Here is a 17,421-nt window from a genome sequence, read left to right on the forward strand (position 1 = left end):
CATTGATAGAGAAACGAATTTCAGCAAACAAGGATTTAAAAAACCAACAAACAACCCCAAATGCCGCCAGCCCCAGCAAGACTCATCTATACCCAGAACAAAAACTCTCCCACACAGAAGACAGAACAAGTCAAGCAAAAGTGCCATCACCCAAGCAGAAGAACGCTCACACGAACCTGACTGACCCATACCAGAGATACATAGCAGGTCCTCGAACTCGGAGCCAAACCAAAGCTCTGGAGGCCACTACACAGCCCACTCCTCAGGACACCAAATCACAACACTCAGGATATTACAACACAACAAAAAACCCCACCCATTCAGAACACACCCCTCCCAATCAGAAGACAGCCACGCCTCCAACCAATCAGAAGACAACCACGCATCCACCCAATCAGAAGACAGCCACGCCTCCACTCAATCAGAAGACAACCACGCCTCCACCCAGTCGGAGGACACCCCCACCCAATCAGAAAGCAGCCACGCCTCCACCCAGTCAGAACACAGCCCCACCGGCAGTTGGAAGGAAAGGAACAGCCAGACCACGCATTGCTCCTGGAAGCAGCAGGAGGAACACTCCGGCCTGATGATGACGGATGGGATTTCGTCGAAACATCGCCACAACTTTCTGAAGATGAAAGGAACGCGGGAAGAAACCCGAGACTCTAGATCTACACATACAGACACCCGCGAGAATCTACGAAAACAAATATATATATTTATATATATATATTTCAAATGTTAACTATTTAGATTACCTTGCTAGACCCCAAACATGGGGCAAATCTTTATTTCCTGTTTTCAGCCTATCTTGAAGGCTATCAAACAGGCAGTAGTCACACCGGACAATTCATATATTTGTGTAAATTACTAACAAAGTTTCCCTTTAATTTTTTGTTAGTAATTTACACAAATATATATATATATTTGGTTTAAGGAAGGGTTTTATTTTTATATGATATGATTCTATATTATAGAATGCCTTCTGGTAGAAACCAAAGATAAAACTGCATTGAGTTGGCATATGCACTGGGCTTATTCCCATAATGCTTCTTCTTATTGAGATATAATTTCACTTCTTGGTGCCCAGTTTTCTAGAGCTTTCATTCATTAAATATGTAGGGTTTTGTTTGTTTTGTGCTTTTACACCAGACTAGACTCCTGGCAACTGCCTAGATTAGTCCTGTTGCAGTTTTCTTGGCAAGATTTTTGGAAATGGTTTCCCTTGCTTTTTTCTAGAGCTAATAGAGAGTGGCTGGCCCAAAGTCACCTAGCTGGTTTCTAGCTTGGTGCCTTAAACAGGTTATTCATCGGTTACTACAATACAATCAAATCAATCAAATCTAATTCACATCTCAAATCAGTCTTCAATAAGCAATTTGATCTGAAGAATCACAATCATTCGAGCTGGTAGTATGAATTAGAATTCATCTGTCAGAGGGTTACTATGAAGTCACATCACCTTTTGAGCCACAGATAAAAATACTCTATGCTTAGACTCCATAATTAATTACTATTGGGTTACACATTATTCAGTGCTCAATGAGAAATGAATTTTGATGGCCCTTTCAGTCAACTGGCAGGTGCTCTGCAGCCAATGATGGAGAAGCTCTACACAGTCAGTAAAAACAAGACCAGGAGCTGACTATGGTGCTGGAGAAGACTCCTGCGAGTCCCTTGGACTGCAAGGCGATCAAACCGGTCAGTCCTAGAGGAGATCAACCCTAACTGCTCTTTAGAAGGCCAGATCCTGAAGCTAAAACTCAAATACTTTGGCCACCAAATGAGAAGGAAGGACTCACTGGAGAAGAGCCTAATGCTGGGAAAGATTGAGGGCAATAGAAGAAGGGGACGACAGAGAATGAGGTGGCTGGATGGAGTCACTGAAGCGGTAGGCGTGAGCTTAAATGGACTCCAGAAGATGGTAGAGGACAGGAAGGCCTGGAGGAACGTTGTCCATAGGGTCGCGATGGGTCGGACAACAACAAATGTCAAAATAAAGCAAAGTAATTATGTTGGCTGCTATATTATGAAATACAAAGATGTCTACCCAGTTAAAACATTTTTTTAGAAAAATCCTTAATGTTCCTGAGGCAAATCTGCCATACATAATTTCCTGTCAGGACCTACATCAAGCACACATCTTAAGAAAGAAGAACTTTTGGAAACAGTTTCTTCCAAGCAGAAAGTTTTATGAAGAATAGGAGATAGCAGGCATAATAGACAGGATCTGAGGGATTCCCTTACAGATCGATATTTTAAAGTGTCCCTAAGCAAACCCCACACCACTGTTCATCCAGGCAGTTCAGACTGCCAATCCCCGGGTGGTAAGTCCATCATGGGAAAGGGAAGATAACTTCAATCTGGTTCTGTTTGCAGCACGATCATTCCACAGCTCTTCACACCTCCTTTTGAGGATGGAGAAATAAACCAGATCCCAGAGGTTTGTATCTCTTCCCCAACTCCTTTTCCTAGCTTACCAGTAAGGGAGAAAAAGTATAGGAGGCAATTTGTTACATTATAATGTAATTTGTTATTATAATGGATAGCAGACATGAAGGCGAATAAACAAAAGGTTACATTGTGGTTAATAGAGGAAGTGAAAGCGATAAAACCCAAATGCATATCCCCTCTCCCCCTTGGGAGTATGGCAGAATCCAGGGAAAGGTAGGATTTGGTTTTCGATCAGAGGAGATAGTTAGAAATGAAATATAAATGAATTCTGCCCCCCTTAAAAATAGGAGAGATCCACCTGTAGAGGAAAAAAATAGAGGGTTAGTCTGACTTCTTGGGATATTCTGTATGAAACTTCTTTAGCACTTTTGGTGCTCTGATGTGATGTTTATGGACCCACTCATTTTCTGAGGAGGGAAGGTGTTTCCATGCTACTAGGTATTGAGTTGCTCCATGATACTTCCTAGAATCTAGGATCGTGGTGGCGAACCTATGGCACGCGTGCCACAGGTGGCACGCAGAGCACTTTCTGTGGGCACACATGCCGTCGCCCCAGTCCTAGGCCTTCAGCTGGGTTTTATAAAACCTTTTTGCTTTAGTCCTCCGCCGCTGTGTGCAAAAAAAAGAAAAGATTCAAACAATCAATTTCAACTTCTCATGGGGAAAAAAAGATCTCACAAAGTTGGAATTGATTGATTGAACTTTTTAGTCCCACTCAGTCTGCCGTCACCACCACAGCCACGCCCACCCAATGGGCCACACACACCCAATTGGCTACACTCACCTGGCACTCGAGGATACATAAGTGGGTTTTGGGTTGCAGTTTGGGCACTCGGTTTCTAAAAGGTTCGCCATCACTGATATAGGATTTCTTTTATCTCGAAGTGTTGTTCTCCTTTAACCATGATTGGAGGTGGTGGTGGTGATTTTTGGCCATAAGGGTGACTGTTCTCTTTTCAGCAAACTGCAGTGAAAAATTGGGGTGTATTTGCCTAAGATTTTTGGGTAGTTCTAATTCTACTGTTACTGGGTTTATAATTCTTTTAATTGGAAAAGGTCCTGTTTATTTTGGTCCAAGTTTTTTACAGGGCTGTACGGATTTTAGGTATTTTGTAGATAAATATACCATTTTTCCTACACTGAATGGTATGGGTTCGACTTTCTTTTTGTCTGCTTGTGCTTTGTATGCTTGCCTAGCTTCATCTAAGGTTTTCCTAACGATTGGCCAGGTGTTTGTAATTGTGCAATTCATTCTTTCAGCAATGGAATTTCCAGTTCATTTGGGATTAGTTCTGGCATAGGGTTGAAACTTTGACTGGTGGCTATATGAAAGGGAGTGTAGCCTGTGCTTGAGTGGACTGCATTATTGTAAGCAACTTCTGCAAAAGAGAGTAGGTCCATCCAATTTGTCTGCTGGAAATTAATAAAGCATCTTATGTATTGCTCAAGTACTGAGTTAGAACATTTTGATTGGCCGTTACATTGAGGATGATGAGTAGATGACAGTCCCTGAGTGGTTCCTAAAAGGGATAAAAATTCCTTCCAAAATTTTGATGTAAATTGCACTCCCCTATCAGATACAATGCATTGGGGTGCCCCATGCAGTCTATAGGTGTGCTGAACAAATAGTTTCACTAAGGTTTTTGCAGTGGGAATCTTTTGCCAAGGGATAAAGTGCTCTTGTTTTGAAAACAAGTCTGTAACTCCCCAGATCACAGTGCTTCCATTGCTTTCTGGTAATTGCACTATTAAATCCATGGATATTTCTTTCCAAGGGGTTGAGGGGTTTGCCACTGGTTGTAACAGTCTGGGCGACTTCCCTTGCAACCGTTGCACATGTTGGACAGCTGGCCACTTAACTTTCTATGTCCTTTTTCATGGACGGCCACCAAAATTGCCTTTTAATTAAATGTAATGTTTTTACAAATCCAAAATGCCCTGCGGATTTTGTATCATGGCATAGTTGCATGAAAATGACCCTTTGGGTAGTTGGTATGTATAACTTCTCTCCCACCCATGGCAGTCCATCCTTGATGGTGTGCATGTGTCTATTCTTTTGGAACCACCCATCTGTTTCCAAAGTTTTTCGGAATTCAATTCTGGTTTGGCTACCCAGCCAGTTGTGTTTCAGTCATGAGTGGTTTAGAATTGATGGCTCACGTGCTGTTATATTTGGGCATGCGAGACAGTGCATCTGCCTAAAATTCTTCCCCCCTGGCAAGTGCTTGAGCGTAAAACGGAATTGGTGAAAATGTTGGGACCAGCGGGCTTGCTTGGGAGTGAGCTTCCTGGGTGTTTTTAAGGCTTCAAGGTTTTTGTGGTCTGTCCATACCTGAAAAGGGATTTTATTTCCTTCAAGGAAATGGTGCCATATAAGTAATGACCAGCACACCTTGTATGCCTCTTTTTCCCAAACGGCCCAGCACTGATCCATTTTGGTGAGTTTCTTGGATGTGTATGCAATACCCCTTCATCATTTTCTTGTAATAGTAGCCCCCACTGCCACATCGCTTGCATCTGCCTGTATTATGAAAGGTTTATCCATGTCTGGGTGCCTCAGTACTGGTTTGGCAGGAAAAAGTCTTTTTAACCTCTCAAATGCCGCTTGGCAATCCATTGTCCATTTTAGTGGCTGGCTAGGTTTCACTGAGGATTCACCCTTCATTTTTAGTAAGTTCATGAGGGGCAGGGCTATTTGGGCAAATGAGGGGATGAATTCGCGGTAAAGGTTTGCAAAACCCAGGAAACTTTGCAACTGCTTCCTTGTGCAAGGTGGTGCCCATTCTAGTACTGTCCTGACTTTCTCGGGGTCCATTTCTGTGCCCTGTGGGATGTGCGATACTCCAGGTAGTCTATTATTTCCTGGTGGAAATCACATTTCGATAACTTGGCATATATGTGGGCAGCCCACAATTTTTTAAAGAGCACTTTGACTAGGTTGACATGCTCCTCTTTGGACTCAGTGAAGATAAGGATATCATCTAAATAAACCAGGACCCCCTTAAATACGTGCTCCCTTAGTACTTCATTGATTAATTGCATAAATACAGCAGGGGCCCCTTGTAGTCCAAATGACAAAACTTTGAATTGGTAGCATCCCATTGGACAATTAAATGTGGTCTTCCATTCATCCCCTTCCTTGATCCTAACACGGTAGTATGCTTGTTTGGTAAAAAAAATCCTTCCTTTCGATAGGTGGGATAGCATGTCCTTCATGAGGGGTAGGGGATATAGGTTACTTTCACTGGTTGAATTCAGGGTGCGGTAATTCATGTAGAAACGCAAAGTGCCACTTTGGCTTTGGCAGGTTCAATAAATCCCGTTTCTAGGTTTTTATTTATGAATCTTTCCATCTCCTCCTTCTCTTTAGGGGTCATGGAGTACAGTCTGGGCTTCGGGAGTTTTGCCCCAGGTTTGATTTCTATAGCACAGTCCGTGGGTAGGTGAGGGGGGAGCTCATCCGCCCGTTCCTTGCTGAAGACTTCAGCAAGGTCCCGATATTCTTCCGGTATTTCTGGTAACCCTTCTCTTCTCTCATTGATGCTTTCTCCACTTCTAGGGTTGATGGGGGCCTTTGGGGTATTAGGTTTGCACAATCCCCCTCCAGGAAATTGAGCTCTGCCATCCTCCAATTTACCCAGGGGTTCCATTTCTTTAACCATTCCAGCCCTAGGATCATTGAGCATTCCATGCCTAGGGTCACTACAACCATTATATCTTCCTCATGGTTCCCCAGGGACAGGTGGACTGGTACAGTGGCTAGGGTAGCTGGCACCCCCCCTGCTATGGACCCATCTGGCCAAATGAGATTGGTTGTTTTAGTCTCCTCACTGGAATGCCCATGTTCCCCACTAGCATCGGGCTAATGAGGCAGCAGATGAAGTCCGAGTCTATTAAGGCCTTCACTTGGACAGCTTTGGGCATGGAGGGAGCTAATATAGTTACTGTATTGAGGATGGGTGGAATGGTTCCACTTACCAGTGTTTCGTCCTCTGAGCTGTCCTTCCAAGGTGCCCCCATCCCTGCAGTGTAGGTCGGAGTTCTCTCCCCTCATTTGGCAGGGGTTGGGGACTCCACAGCCTCTATTGCCCTCATGGTGGGTTCTTTTGGTTTGGCTAGGGACTTTCCTGATTTCCTGGCTGGTGATGGATCTGGTTTGTGCTGAGGGGTTTTTGAGCAGCATTCTATGGTGTGATGCCCCTCTCTCTTGCATTTGAAAAGCCCGTTGACTTCTTGGCCATGGCTGGTGGTTTCACTGGCTCAGACATCATCTCAGGAGGCAAGTGGCCCCATGGTTTTCCTCGGCGGTGCCTCTTCAGCAGATTGATCTCCACTTCCTCTGCCAGGATGTACTATTCATCGAGTTGGCTTGGGTCCCCTTGAGGCAGGCAAGCATCATACAGGTCATAGTTTAGGCTGTCTTTGAAATGGCTAAGGAGGATGTCTTCCGGCCAGTTCAGCTTGTTGGCAAGGGCCCAGAATTCTTGTGTATATTCAGCTACTGGGTGTCTGCCCTGCCTCACTGTTTTGATTCTCTCATGGGCCTTGTGATCAGCCAGAGGGTCCTCAAATTGCCTTCTCAGAGAGAAGGTTGAGGTTGTTGAGCTCTGGGGCATTGGAATCATGCAGGTTCACCACCCAGTCTGCGGCCGGTCCATCTAGGGTGAATTGCACACTATGGATGTGGGCTTTGTCTCTGGGGAGGTCCCGTCCATATTCTTCCATGTAAATGAGGACTTGGGTTAGGAAAAACCCCAAGTGTGGCAGCTCTCTCCTGAATTTTGTGTTCAGCTGCTTGAATCTTTGAATGGATCAGTGCCTTCACCGCTGGCAATATTGTCTCCCATACTGACCACCATCTGTGGGTCGGTGGGGAGTGGGGGCTGCTGAAGTGGTAGCTGTGGGTTCAGTGGATGTCCCTGGGACTACAGGTTCTGATTTTCCCCCAGCATCTCTTCAGCTGCAGCTCCAGGTGCTGGTGTGGCCGCAGGGCTCAGGTTTCTCTTCCCCTAGAGAGCCAAGATTTCTTTTAATCAGGTCAATAGCTTTCTCTAGGATCCAGTCTGAGTGTGGTGCACAACTTCCTTCCTCTCCGCTAATGTGCAGGGATTTCTCCATCTCTTGCTTCCATTTGGGTTGGTGGCTTGTTAACTTTGCCCACTCACTTTTTTTTCCAACACCCATCAACCACCAAGGTTTGTGGTCATGCATCTCTACCACTTCTTCTCCTGAGGAGTATAACGTTTCAGATCCCGACAGCTGGCGGGATCTCGGTTGGGGGGAAGGCTCCTTTTCCATGGGGTTTTCTTCCTTCCCTGCCTCATCGTCTGACATTGTATTTCTTGCAAAGTCCCCCGGTAAGTTTGACTATTAATGCAGATCTTGTCTAGTGTTAGGACCTATTTCAAGCACACATCTTAAGAAAGCAGAACTCTTGGGAACAGTTTCTTCTAAGCAGGAACTTTTATTAAGAATAGGAGATAGCAGGCATAATAGACAGGATCTGAGGGATTCCCTTACAGATTGATATTTTAAAGTGTCCCTAAGCAAACCCCACCCCACAGTTCATCCAGGCGGTTCAGACTGGCCAATCCCCAGGTGGTAAGGCCATCATGGGAAAGGGAAGATAACATCAATCTGGTTCCATTTGCAGCACGATCATTCCACAGCTCTTCACACTTCCTTTTGAGGATGGAGAAATAAACCAGATCCTGGAGGTTTGTATCTGTTCCCCCCCACACACACTTTTCCTAGCTGCCCAGCAAGGAAGAAGAAGTTCAGAGAGATGCATAATATACGGGGCAATTTGTTACATTATAATGGATAGGGGACATGAAGGTAAACAAACAAAAGGTTACATTGTAGTTAATAGAGGAAGTGAAAGCAATAAAACCCGCATGCATATCCCCTTGGGAGTATGGCAGAATCCAGGGAAAGGTGGGATTTGGTTTTAGATCAGAGGAGATAGTTAGAAATGAAATATAAATGGATTTTGACATTTCCTCTATTTTTTTAAGGAAGACATTACATTACATTACATTACATTACATTACATTACATTACATTGCATTACATTACATTACATTACATTACATTACATTACATTACATTACATTACATTACATTACATACAATGGTGTTTCTTGCAGACAGGTGTCATCAAGTTTCCATAAAACAAAGTGGGATTTACCTGTGAGGGAAAAGAAAAACATTTGAAGTTCATATCCCTGAGCTTTGGATGCAGCAGTCATCATTTCCCCCCCAAAAGGATTGTGTAACAATGTTTTCTTCCAATAGCTATAACAATCCATTGCAAAAATAACTGGTATTAACTGCCTTGTGGTTGACTCTAAAACCTGTACGAACAAACATATACTGCAAAGTGATTCCAAATCCATGTTAGCAGAAGCCTGTACAAATGTACAAACAAAAGATACAGTGTAAGCTGTCATTTCCCAAAAAAAGGAAAGAGAATAGAATTTGAATTCTAACATAAGGAAGACAAGACATTCTTATTCCTTTGCTGTCAACCCATTGTCTTTATTTCTTCTTTCCTTTTTACTTCTTTGTTAATATTCATGAGCTGAAATACCATTATCCCTTCAAAATTTAGACTTAACAACATATGAAGAAATATAGATTTACACTTCAGTGAGTATAGCTTTCTTTAATGTCACGTTTTTAAAATGTGGAATAATGAAATGTGTTTCCTTTACCTAGTGTAGCTTGTATCACACCCACATGGAGAAAAATCTAATATTTTCCATCAGACCATGGTTTAATCTGATGTTTATTTTTTTACATATAATGCTATGGTTTTTGCTTTCGTTTTTTTTATACTTCTTTCCATTATAGTTCATTTTTCCCCTTTTTTTCCTATATGATAGAGCAATGAATTTATAAAGAATTTATCCCCTTATGATCTTATATTCCTGCAATGTTAAACTGATTGATTTCACAATCATAACAAAAGAAATCAAACGCATTGGGATTCTCTAAAGCAGGCATGTCAAACTCGTGACATCACATGACATTACGCGATGTATCATGACTTTTTCCCCATTGCCGGCAATGGGGTGGGTGCAGTTTCGGCGTGATGCATCCATCCTACAGGTCAGCAGTTTGATATGCCTGCTCTAAAGGATACCCCCTTTACAGCATTCAGATTCATGAATGCTAAATTAAACCTACTTTTCAAAAGAAAGAAAGTAATTAGAATTGTGTTCTGGAAGTCATCAAAGTTATGGGGACTTTAAAAACCTAAGTTTTTTAAAAATATATATTTGGATAACTGCAACACAAGTTTCTAAGAAATGTTTTATGCTACTTCCTTGAAAATTTTTAATTAATAAATAATAAACAATACACAGCTTAAAACCTTTGTTCTTTTTTACTGAAAAGTTTGAAATTTCCATTTTTTAAAACCTGTTCTTTGAAAGCCTTTGCACTGATTTTGGTGAAAGCAGCATTCTCTCTGCACTTATAAAAGCATAGTTCCAATGAAAAATAAAAGATTACGGTATATGCCTTTCTGTGTTGTAGGATGAGAGCTTCGAGTCTGCAGTTCATTGTGCCCTTGGAATGATCAGAGTTGGGGAGTTATTTACAGAATTACAGAGCTCCTTGAAGTAGATCCAGTGGAATCAGTATATCATCTTAGACTAACTGTAGGGACATGATCAAAGGGTATGGTGTGAAGAAAGTGTATTCCTCTCTCAGAATGCTAGGTCCAAAACTTTTCCTTCAAATATTTCGTGCAGACCAAAGTACTTCTTCATACAGTACACAATTAGCCAGTGAAATTAATTCCTGAAAGATGTGCTGATGGCCACAAACATAGAAGGATTTGATAAATTCATAGATCTATCTGGGAGTATTAGTTTTGAAACTCAATGTCACCTCTAGCTGGGGGCAGCAGGACATTCCTGCCAGTTGCAGGGGAATGCTGGTAGGACAGTAATGTAGCTCTCAGATGTTAAAACACACACAATAAAAGCAAGTTTGGTCCCACAGAATGTGAGCTGTTAGGCCTTTAACTAGTCCATGACCACAAAAAGCAGCAGGAACAAAGAATGTGCTATGGAACCTTATGAGAATCTTTAATAAGTGTTAAATCCCCAAACAATTATGTATAAACGGAAGGCCATGTTATAACATTATACAGTATACATACACTGTATTATCCAAATATGTGTGATGAATAAGTAAAATGAAATGTATAACTCAAGATTAGAATATCTTTATTTACTGAACTACCAGAAGGGTTGAAATGGGCTAATTTGAGCTTTGTTCCCAGCCCTCGCCATGTGAATGGTGCCGTTGTGAGCCCAGCAATGAAGTTCACTGTGTTGTAGCAGATTGTGCCGTCCCTGAATGTGTCAACCCAGTCTATGAGCCAGAACAGTGTTGTCCAGTCTGCAAAAATGGTAAGCTTTCAATACATACAAAGAAATATGTCATTCATTTTTTTAAGGTTTTGACAACACTTAGAAACATAGTGTCAGGACCCACCCCAAACCACGTCTTAGGAAGACAAAACTCTTGGAGTCAGGGTTTTAGTCCAAAAGAAATCTTTACTATGACATGCTCGGTTGTAGGAAATGAGACAGGGCTTAATATTTCCACGATGTAAACCCTTATAAAGAATTCCCGGTTTAACCCCCCTTAATCCCCATTTGGTCAGTCCCCCCCCATCCTTCCTCTCGTATCATCCATCTCGTGGGAAAGAGGAAGTTAGGACCCTTTTGTTTATTGCTGTCTACCGTGACAAAACCCAGATGCTAGCCCCCCCTTTTGTTTCCCCAGTTCAAAAGGCTTCTCCTTTCCTTTGAAATGCCTATTGCCGGTTCAATACACATCTATCCTCTTCTCTTCGGGAGATGACAGAATCCATGGGATAATGTTTGAAACATTCCATTTATGAATATGATATAAATGGATTCTGACAGTCCGCTCTCCTTAGAAGAAAGATGTGTCCATCTGTAGGGGGAGAAAAGAAAAGAGAAGAAAAAATAACATGTGTAAATGTTAACTCGGTTTGTTTGGATATTCTGTATGAAATCTCTTAAGCAGCTTTGGTGCTTTAACGTGGTGTTTGCTGACCCATTCATTTTCTGAGGAGGGGAGGTGTTTCCAAGCCACTAGATATTGAGTTGTTCCATGATGTCTCCTGGAATCCAGAATTTCCTTCACCTCGAAATGTTGTTCTCCTTCCACCATGATGGGAGGTGGTGGTGGTGGAATTTTTGTTCGTAGGGGAGATTGTTGTTCTCTCTTTATTAGACTGCAGTGAAAGATTGGGTGTATTCGTCTAAAATTTTTAGGTAGTTCTAATTCAACTGTTACTGGGTTTATGATTCTTTTAATTGGAAAAGGTCCAATGTATTTTGGTCCTAGTTTTTTACAGGGTTGGAGAGACTTAAGGTATTTTGTAGACAGATATACCATCTCTCCCACCTTGAACGGTGTGGGATCAGATCTTTTCTTGTCTGCCTGTGTCTTGTGTGCTAATCTAGCCTCTGTTAATGCTTTTCTGACAATAGGCCAGGTGTATTGTAACTGAGCAATCCATTCCTTTAGTTCTGGAATTACCGGTTCTTTTGGAGTTAGATCAGGTATGGGGTTGAAGCTCTGGCCTGTGGCTACTTGAAAAGGAGTGTAACCTGTGCTGGAGTGAATTGCGTTGTTATATGCCACTTCTGCGAAAGGCAGCAGGTCTGTCCAATTGTTCTGCTGAAAATGTACATAACATCTTAAATATTGTTCAAGTACAGAGTTAGCCCTTTCAGATTGACCATTACCCTGAGGGTGATGACTAGATGTCAGTCCTTGGGTGGTTCCTAACAGAGATAAAAATTCCTTCCAGAATGCTGAGGTAAATTGCACCCCTCTGTCAGATATGATGCATAGTGGTGCTCCATGCAATCTGTAAATATGTTGTACAAAAAGTTTTGCTAATGTTTTTGCAGTAGGAATTTTTGGGCAAGGTATGAAATGGACTTGCTTAGAGAACAGATCAGTAACAGTCCAGATAACGGTGTTTCCGTTGCTTTCTGGTAGTTCCACAATAAAATCCATGGCTATTTCTTTCCATGGGGCTGAGGGATTCGCCACTGGTTGTAACAGTCCTGGCGATTTCCCTTGTAACCTCTTGGCCATTGCGCAAATTTGACAGCTACCCACATAGCTTTCTATGTCCTTTTTCATAGATGGCCACCAAAATTGCCTTTTAGTTAGGTGTAAGGTTTTTACAAAGCCAAAGTGTCCTGCTGATTTTGTATCATGGCACAGTTGCATGAAATTGATTCTCTGTGTGGCAGGTATATATAGCTTCTCCCCCACCCACGGCAGTCCATCTTTAATTGTGCACACATGTTTATTTTTCTGGAACCATTCATCACTTTCCAAAGATTTCCTGAATTCTATTCCAGTTTGGCTATCTACCTTCGGTTTCATTTTTTCTTGTGCCCTGGTGGTGACTGGTGCTGCCAGTTGTTGTTCCGGTACAAGTGGTTTAAAGTCAGTAACTCTTGTGCTGTTATATTGGGGCATGCGGGATCCTGAGTCAGCGGCTCCTGTTCCATTGGACAGCCCTGGGGTTTCAGGTGTTGGGTCCCTTCCGTTACCCCTCCAGTTGCGACCCCAGGTGTTGTGGTTTCCAGCTCTCTCCTCCCTTAGTGAGCTCAGGGTTGTTTTCATCAAGTCAATAGCTTTTTCCAGAATCCGCTCTTCCTCACTGGCGTGCAGGGAGTTCTCCATCTCTTGTTTCCATTCCGGTTGGTGGTCGCTCCGTCTCAGGGTCACTTCTCTCGAAGCCTTTTTCCACTCACTTTTCCTTCCATCGCCCATCGACCACCGGGGTTTTTGTTCGTGCTGCTCCGTTTCCTCCCAGGAGGAATATGATGCCTCAGCTTCCCAATGTTTCTGGGAGTTCGGCTGGGGGGAAGGCTCCTTCTCCGTGGGGCTTTCTTCCCTTCTTGCTTCATCGTCAGACATCATATTTATTTGCAAAATCCCCCGGTAAGGTTCTTCTTCCCGGGTTGATTTTCGTTGCAAGCCCTGTCTAATGTCAGGACCCACCCCAAACCACGTCTTAGGAAGACAAAACTCTTGGAGTCAGGGTTTTAGTCCAAAAGAAATCTTTACTATGACATGCTCGGTTGTAGGAAATGAGACAGGGCTTAATATTTCCACGATGTAAACCCTTATAAAGAATTCCCGGTTTAACCCCCCTTAATCCCCATTTGGTCAGTCCCCCCCCATCCTTCCTCTCGTATCATCCATCTCGTGGGAAAGAGGAAGTTAGGACCCTTTTGTTTATTGCTGTCTACCGTGACAAAACCCAGATGCTAGCCCCCCCTTTTGTTTCCCCAGTTCAAAAGGCTTCTCCTTTCCTTTGAAATGCCTATTGCCGGTTCAATACACATCTATCCTCTTCTCTTCGGGAGATGACAGAATCCATGGGATAATGTTTGAAACATTCCATTTATGAATATGATATAAATGGATTCTGACACATAGCTTCATTAGGAAAGACTATTGTCTGTAAACTCACAAAGAATATGTGAATGATGGGCAAACTTCTTTATTGGAATATGCACCAAGGTCTGGTACCTATAAATTTTATGGATTTTGGGATTGGAAAACTGGACTAGTAACTGTAATAGAAACAAATCACAATTCATGACACAGACATGCAGTTTCTTAAACTTTAGCTGAGACAGCCTAAACACTATGAGAATATGATTTTTAAATTATTATTTTCCATAGCTAAATAACTATTTTCAGTTAGCAGAATTATAATCTGAAAAGACTAAATGGGTGGTAAGCACTCACAGGTTTATATAATAACTGGATTAATCAAAAAATAATATTTCATGTCATTCCAATAATATATATTCCAAATATTGCAGTGACACCAGTTGACCTCAGCTATAATCAATAATATTCCCAGAAACCTGAAGGAGCACAACTCCTTCCTTTTACTCCTCCTTGACATCTATCAAACATATTGCGAAAATTGCTTTCCCAAGTGTTCTTAATCCTTTAATTACCTTACCATCACAGCAGGATAAAAGTCTGTATATTAGCAGAAGGGGAAACAAAGCCAAACCGTATTCCATAGGGCTGCTTATGAAAACCAGTGATGCGATCACTATTGCAGCTTGAAGCTATACCCTAAATAGGACTTCATTATAAGAATTATATCACATTTTGGCTTTGTTAAATGTCAAATCACATAAGCTTAGAGCAAAGCTGCCCTGACACAGGAAGCAGTCTGTTGCTCTACAAAACTTCAGGGATTTGGGGCTTTCCTAGCTATTACAACTCCAGTTGAATAGTCAGGTTACTAAAAATCCTGACCCTAAAGATATTTTAAACACATACTTGTATGCTCTTCAATTATAGGGATTTAAATGATGATGATGTATTAATTAAAGATTTTTAAATTGGAACTGCTGTTTGAATGCATCTCTAGTTTATTGATATTTTTTTCTATTCCAAACAATCTCCATGACCCAAAGACTTTGCAAAAAAAATAAATAGAATCAGTCAAAGACAATATTCCGCTTCCATAAGTACTTTACCTTAAATATTTCTCTTAAAATTATAGACTGTATATAATGTCAGAAACATTATTTTATCAAATTTTGAAACCACCCATCTCCCTCATAGATGGGTTGTATAAATGAAATCACACAAGTGTGACTTTTAAGAGGGAAACAACTGGCTTACATTAATACAAATTAAAATGTAAATAAAGTACTTGGAGGTCTCTATAGGAAAACTGCCTCTTTTTTCTCCAGTGTGTTTATATTATGATATTATATCCTCTGCCTATGTGAATCCATTATTATATGAAGTAATATTTATAATGGATATTACATGAATAAAACATTTTCACTTGGAATCACAATTACACAGAAAATAGCTCCCATAGAGTGAAATAATCTGGACAAAGACCATCTAACCCTTAATTCTATCAGATTCCAAAGAGAAAATTAGATAGTCCTTACTTCCACTTCTCTCAGTCTATTTTCTAGGGATCTCACTTTCTTTAGTGCAGTGCTTCCCAACCTTAGTAACTTCCCAGGTTTGTGGACTTCAACTCTCAGAATTCTCATCAATGACCATATTGGCAGTGGAATTCTGGGATTTGAAGCTTACAAACCTGGGAAGCAGCCCCTGAGAATTCCCACTGATAAGAAACATTGCAAGTCTAGTGAATTGTTTGGTAGGTTTATTTCATACAACCCAGTGCTCTGCAAAGGGTCCTTTGAACTAAAAGTTGAAATAAAAAGTTTTCATGATGCTACTTTGACTTTGTCTCCATGAGAAAGTTTATTGACTCAATGAGAAAAAAAACCATTCCCCTCCAGGGTGAGCTTTTCTTAGACATGGCTGGCAACATAAGAATTAAATATTATTCTGGCAAAAAAATCCTTAAAAGGATACAAGTTCCAACATCACATGTTGCTGTATTCTGGATTAATGTAGCAGAAGAAAACAAAAGAGCATCCACCAAACGCATGAGACTGTGGATAGCTTTCTCTGATGGGGTTACAAGTTTAGGAAAATTCATTTTCAGTAGGTCCTTACCCTTGAGATTTTTTTTATTGAAAAGTTTTAAAATACATTTTATCTTTAACAATCCCCCCTCCCTCCACCCACCCCTACCTAACCCTCCCTATCCCTCCCCCCCATTCCCCCCTCACCCCCCGACTTCCCAGAGCTAAGTACAAGGTATAAAAACAAAGAACAATCAACCTAAATGTTGGAGATGTGGTGGCGAAGATGCAACGTATTTTCATATATGGTGGACCTGCAAAAAGGTTAAGGCTTTTTGGATAAAAATTTGGTGGAATATGCAGAAGATCTTCAAGCAAAGGATAAAGTTTTGTCCGCAATTGTTTTTGTTGGGTATAATTACAGATGCTACTGTTGTGGACACTAAGTTGATGTTGAATTTAATTACAGCAGCAAGACTCTTAATAGGTCAATATTGGAAGAAGGAGGAACTGCCGACTATAGAATGGACTTTAAAGGTTTCTGACCTGGCGGAAATGGCAAAGATCTCGGCTTATTTGAAAGATCATTCGCAAGAACGTTATATTATGGAGTGGAAAAAATGGATTGAATATATCCAGAACAAATATGGGACTAAAAAGTTTCATTTAGCATTTGAATAAGTCTTCCTTTCTATTTTCTTTTCTTTTTATATGTAATATTAGTATTGCTTGTAGTTATCTTATATGAGCTAGAGAGTGATAGATTTAAGAATTTATTGTTGGTAGCATACGGATGTTTATGATTGTTCTTTGTTTTTATACCTTGTACTTAGCTCTGGGAAGTCGGGGGGGGGAGGGGGAAGGGGGGGAGGGGGAGGGAGGGACAGGTAGGGGTGGGGGGAGGGGGGATTGTCAAAGATAAAATGTATTTTAAAACTTTTCAATTAAAAAAAACAAAGAACAATCATAAACATCCATATGCTAATAACAATAAACTATTAAGTCTATCGCACTCTAGCTCATATGAAGTAACTACAAACAATACTAATATTACATAAAAAGGGGAAAAAAGAGGGGGAAAAAACCTTATTCAAATGCTAAGTGAAACTTTTTAGTCCCATATTTGTTCTGAATATAATCAATCCACTTTTTCCACTCCATAATATAACGTTCTTGCGAATGATCTTTCAAATAAGCCGAAATCTTTGCCATTTCCGCCAGGTCAGAAACCTTTAGAGTCCATTTTTCTATAGTCGGCAGTTCCTCCTTCTTCCAATATTGACCTATTAAAAGTCTTGCTGCTGTAATTAAATTCAACATCAATTTAATGTCCACAACAGTAGCTTCTGTAATTATGCCCAATAAAAACAATTGCGGACAAAACTTTATCCTTTGCTTGAAGATCTTCTGCATATTCCACCAAATTTTTATCCAAAAGGCCTTAACCTTTTTGCAGATC

The 17,421-nt window shown here is 41.2% G+C and overlaps 1 protein-coding gene across 1 annotated transcript in view; it reads left to right on the forward strand.

The window, feature by feature from the left end:
- The window catches only part of VWC2L (von Willebrand factor C domain containing 2 like), a 135,998-nt gene that overhangs the window by 37,044 nt on the left and 81,533 nt on the right, over positions 1-17,421 (forward strand). The window contains exon 2 of the mRNA XM_083355095.1: positions 10,751-10,880. Coding sequence (XP_083211221.1) covers positions 10,751-10,880 — 130 coding nt within the window. The remainder of the gene's footprint in view (positions 1-10,750; positions 10,881-17,421) is intronic.

Source organism: Vipera ursinii (genome assembly GCF_947247035.1).
Source record: "Vipera ursinii genome assembly, chromosome: 1".
NCBI lineage: Eukaryota > Metazoa > Chordata > Lepidosauria > Squamata > Viperidae > Vipera > Vipera ursinii.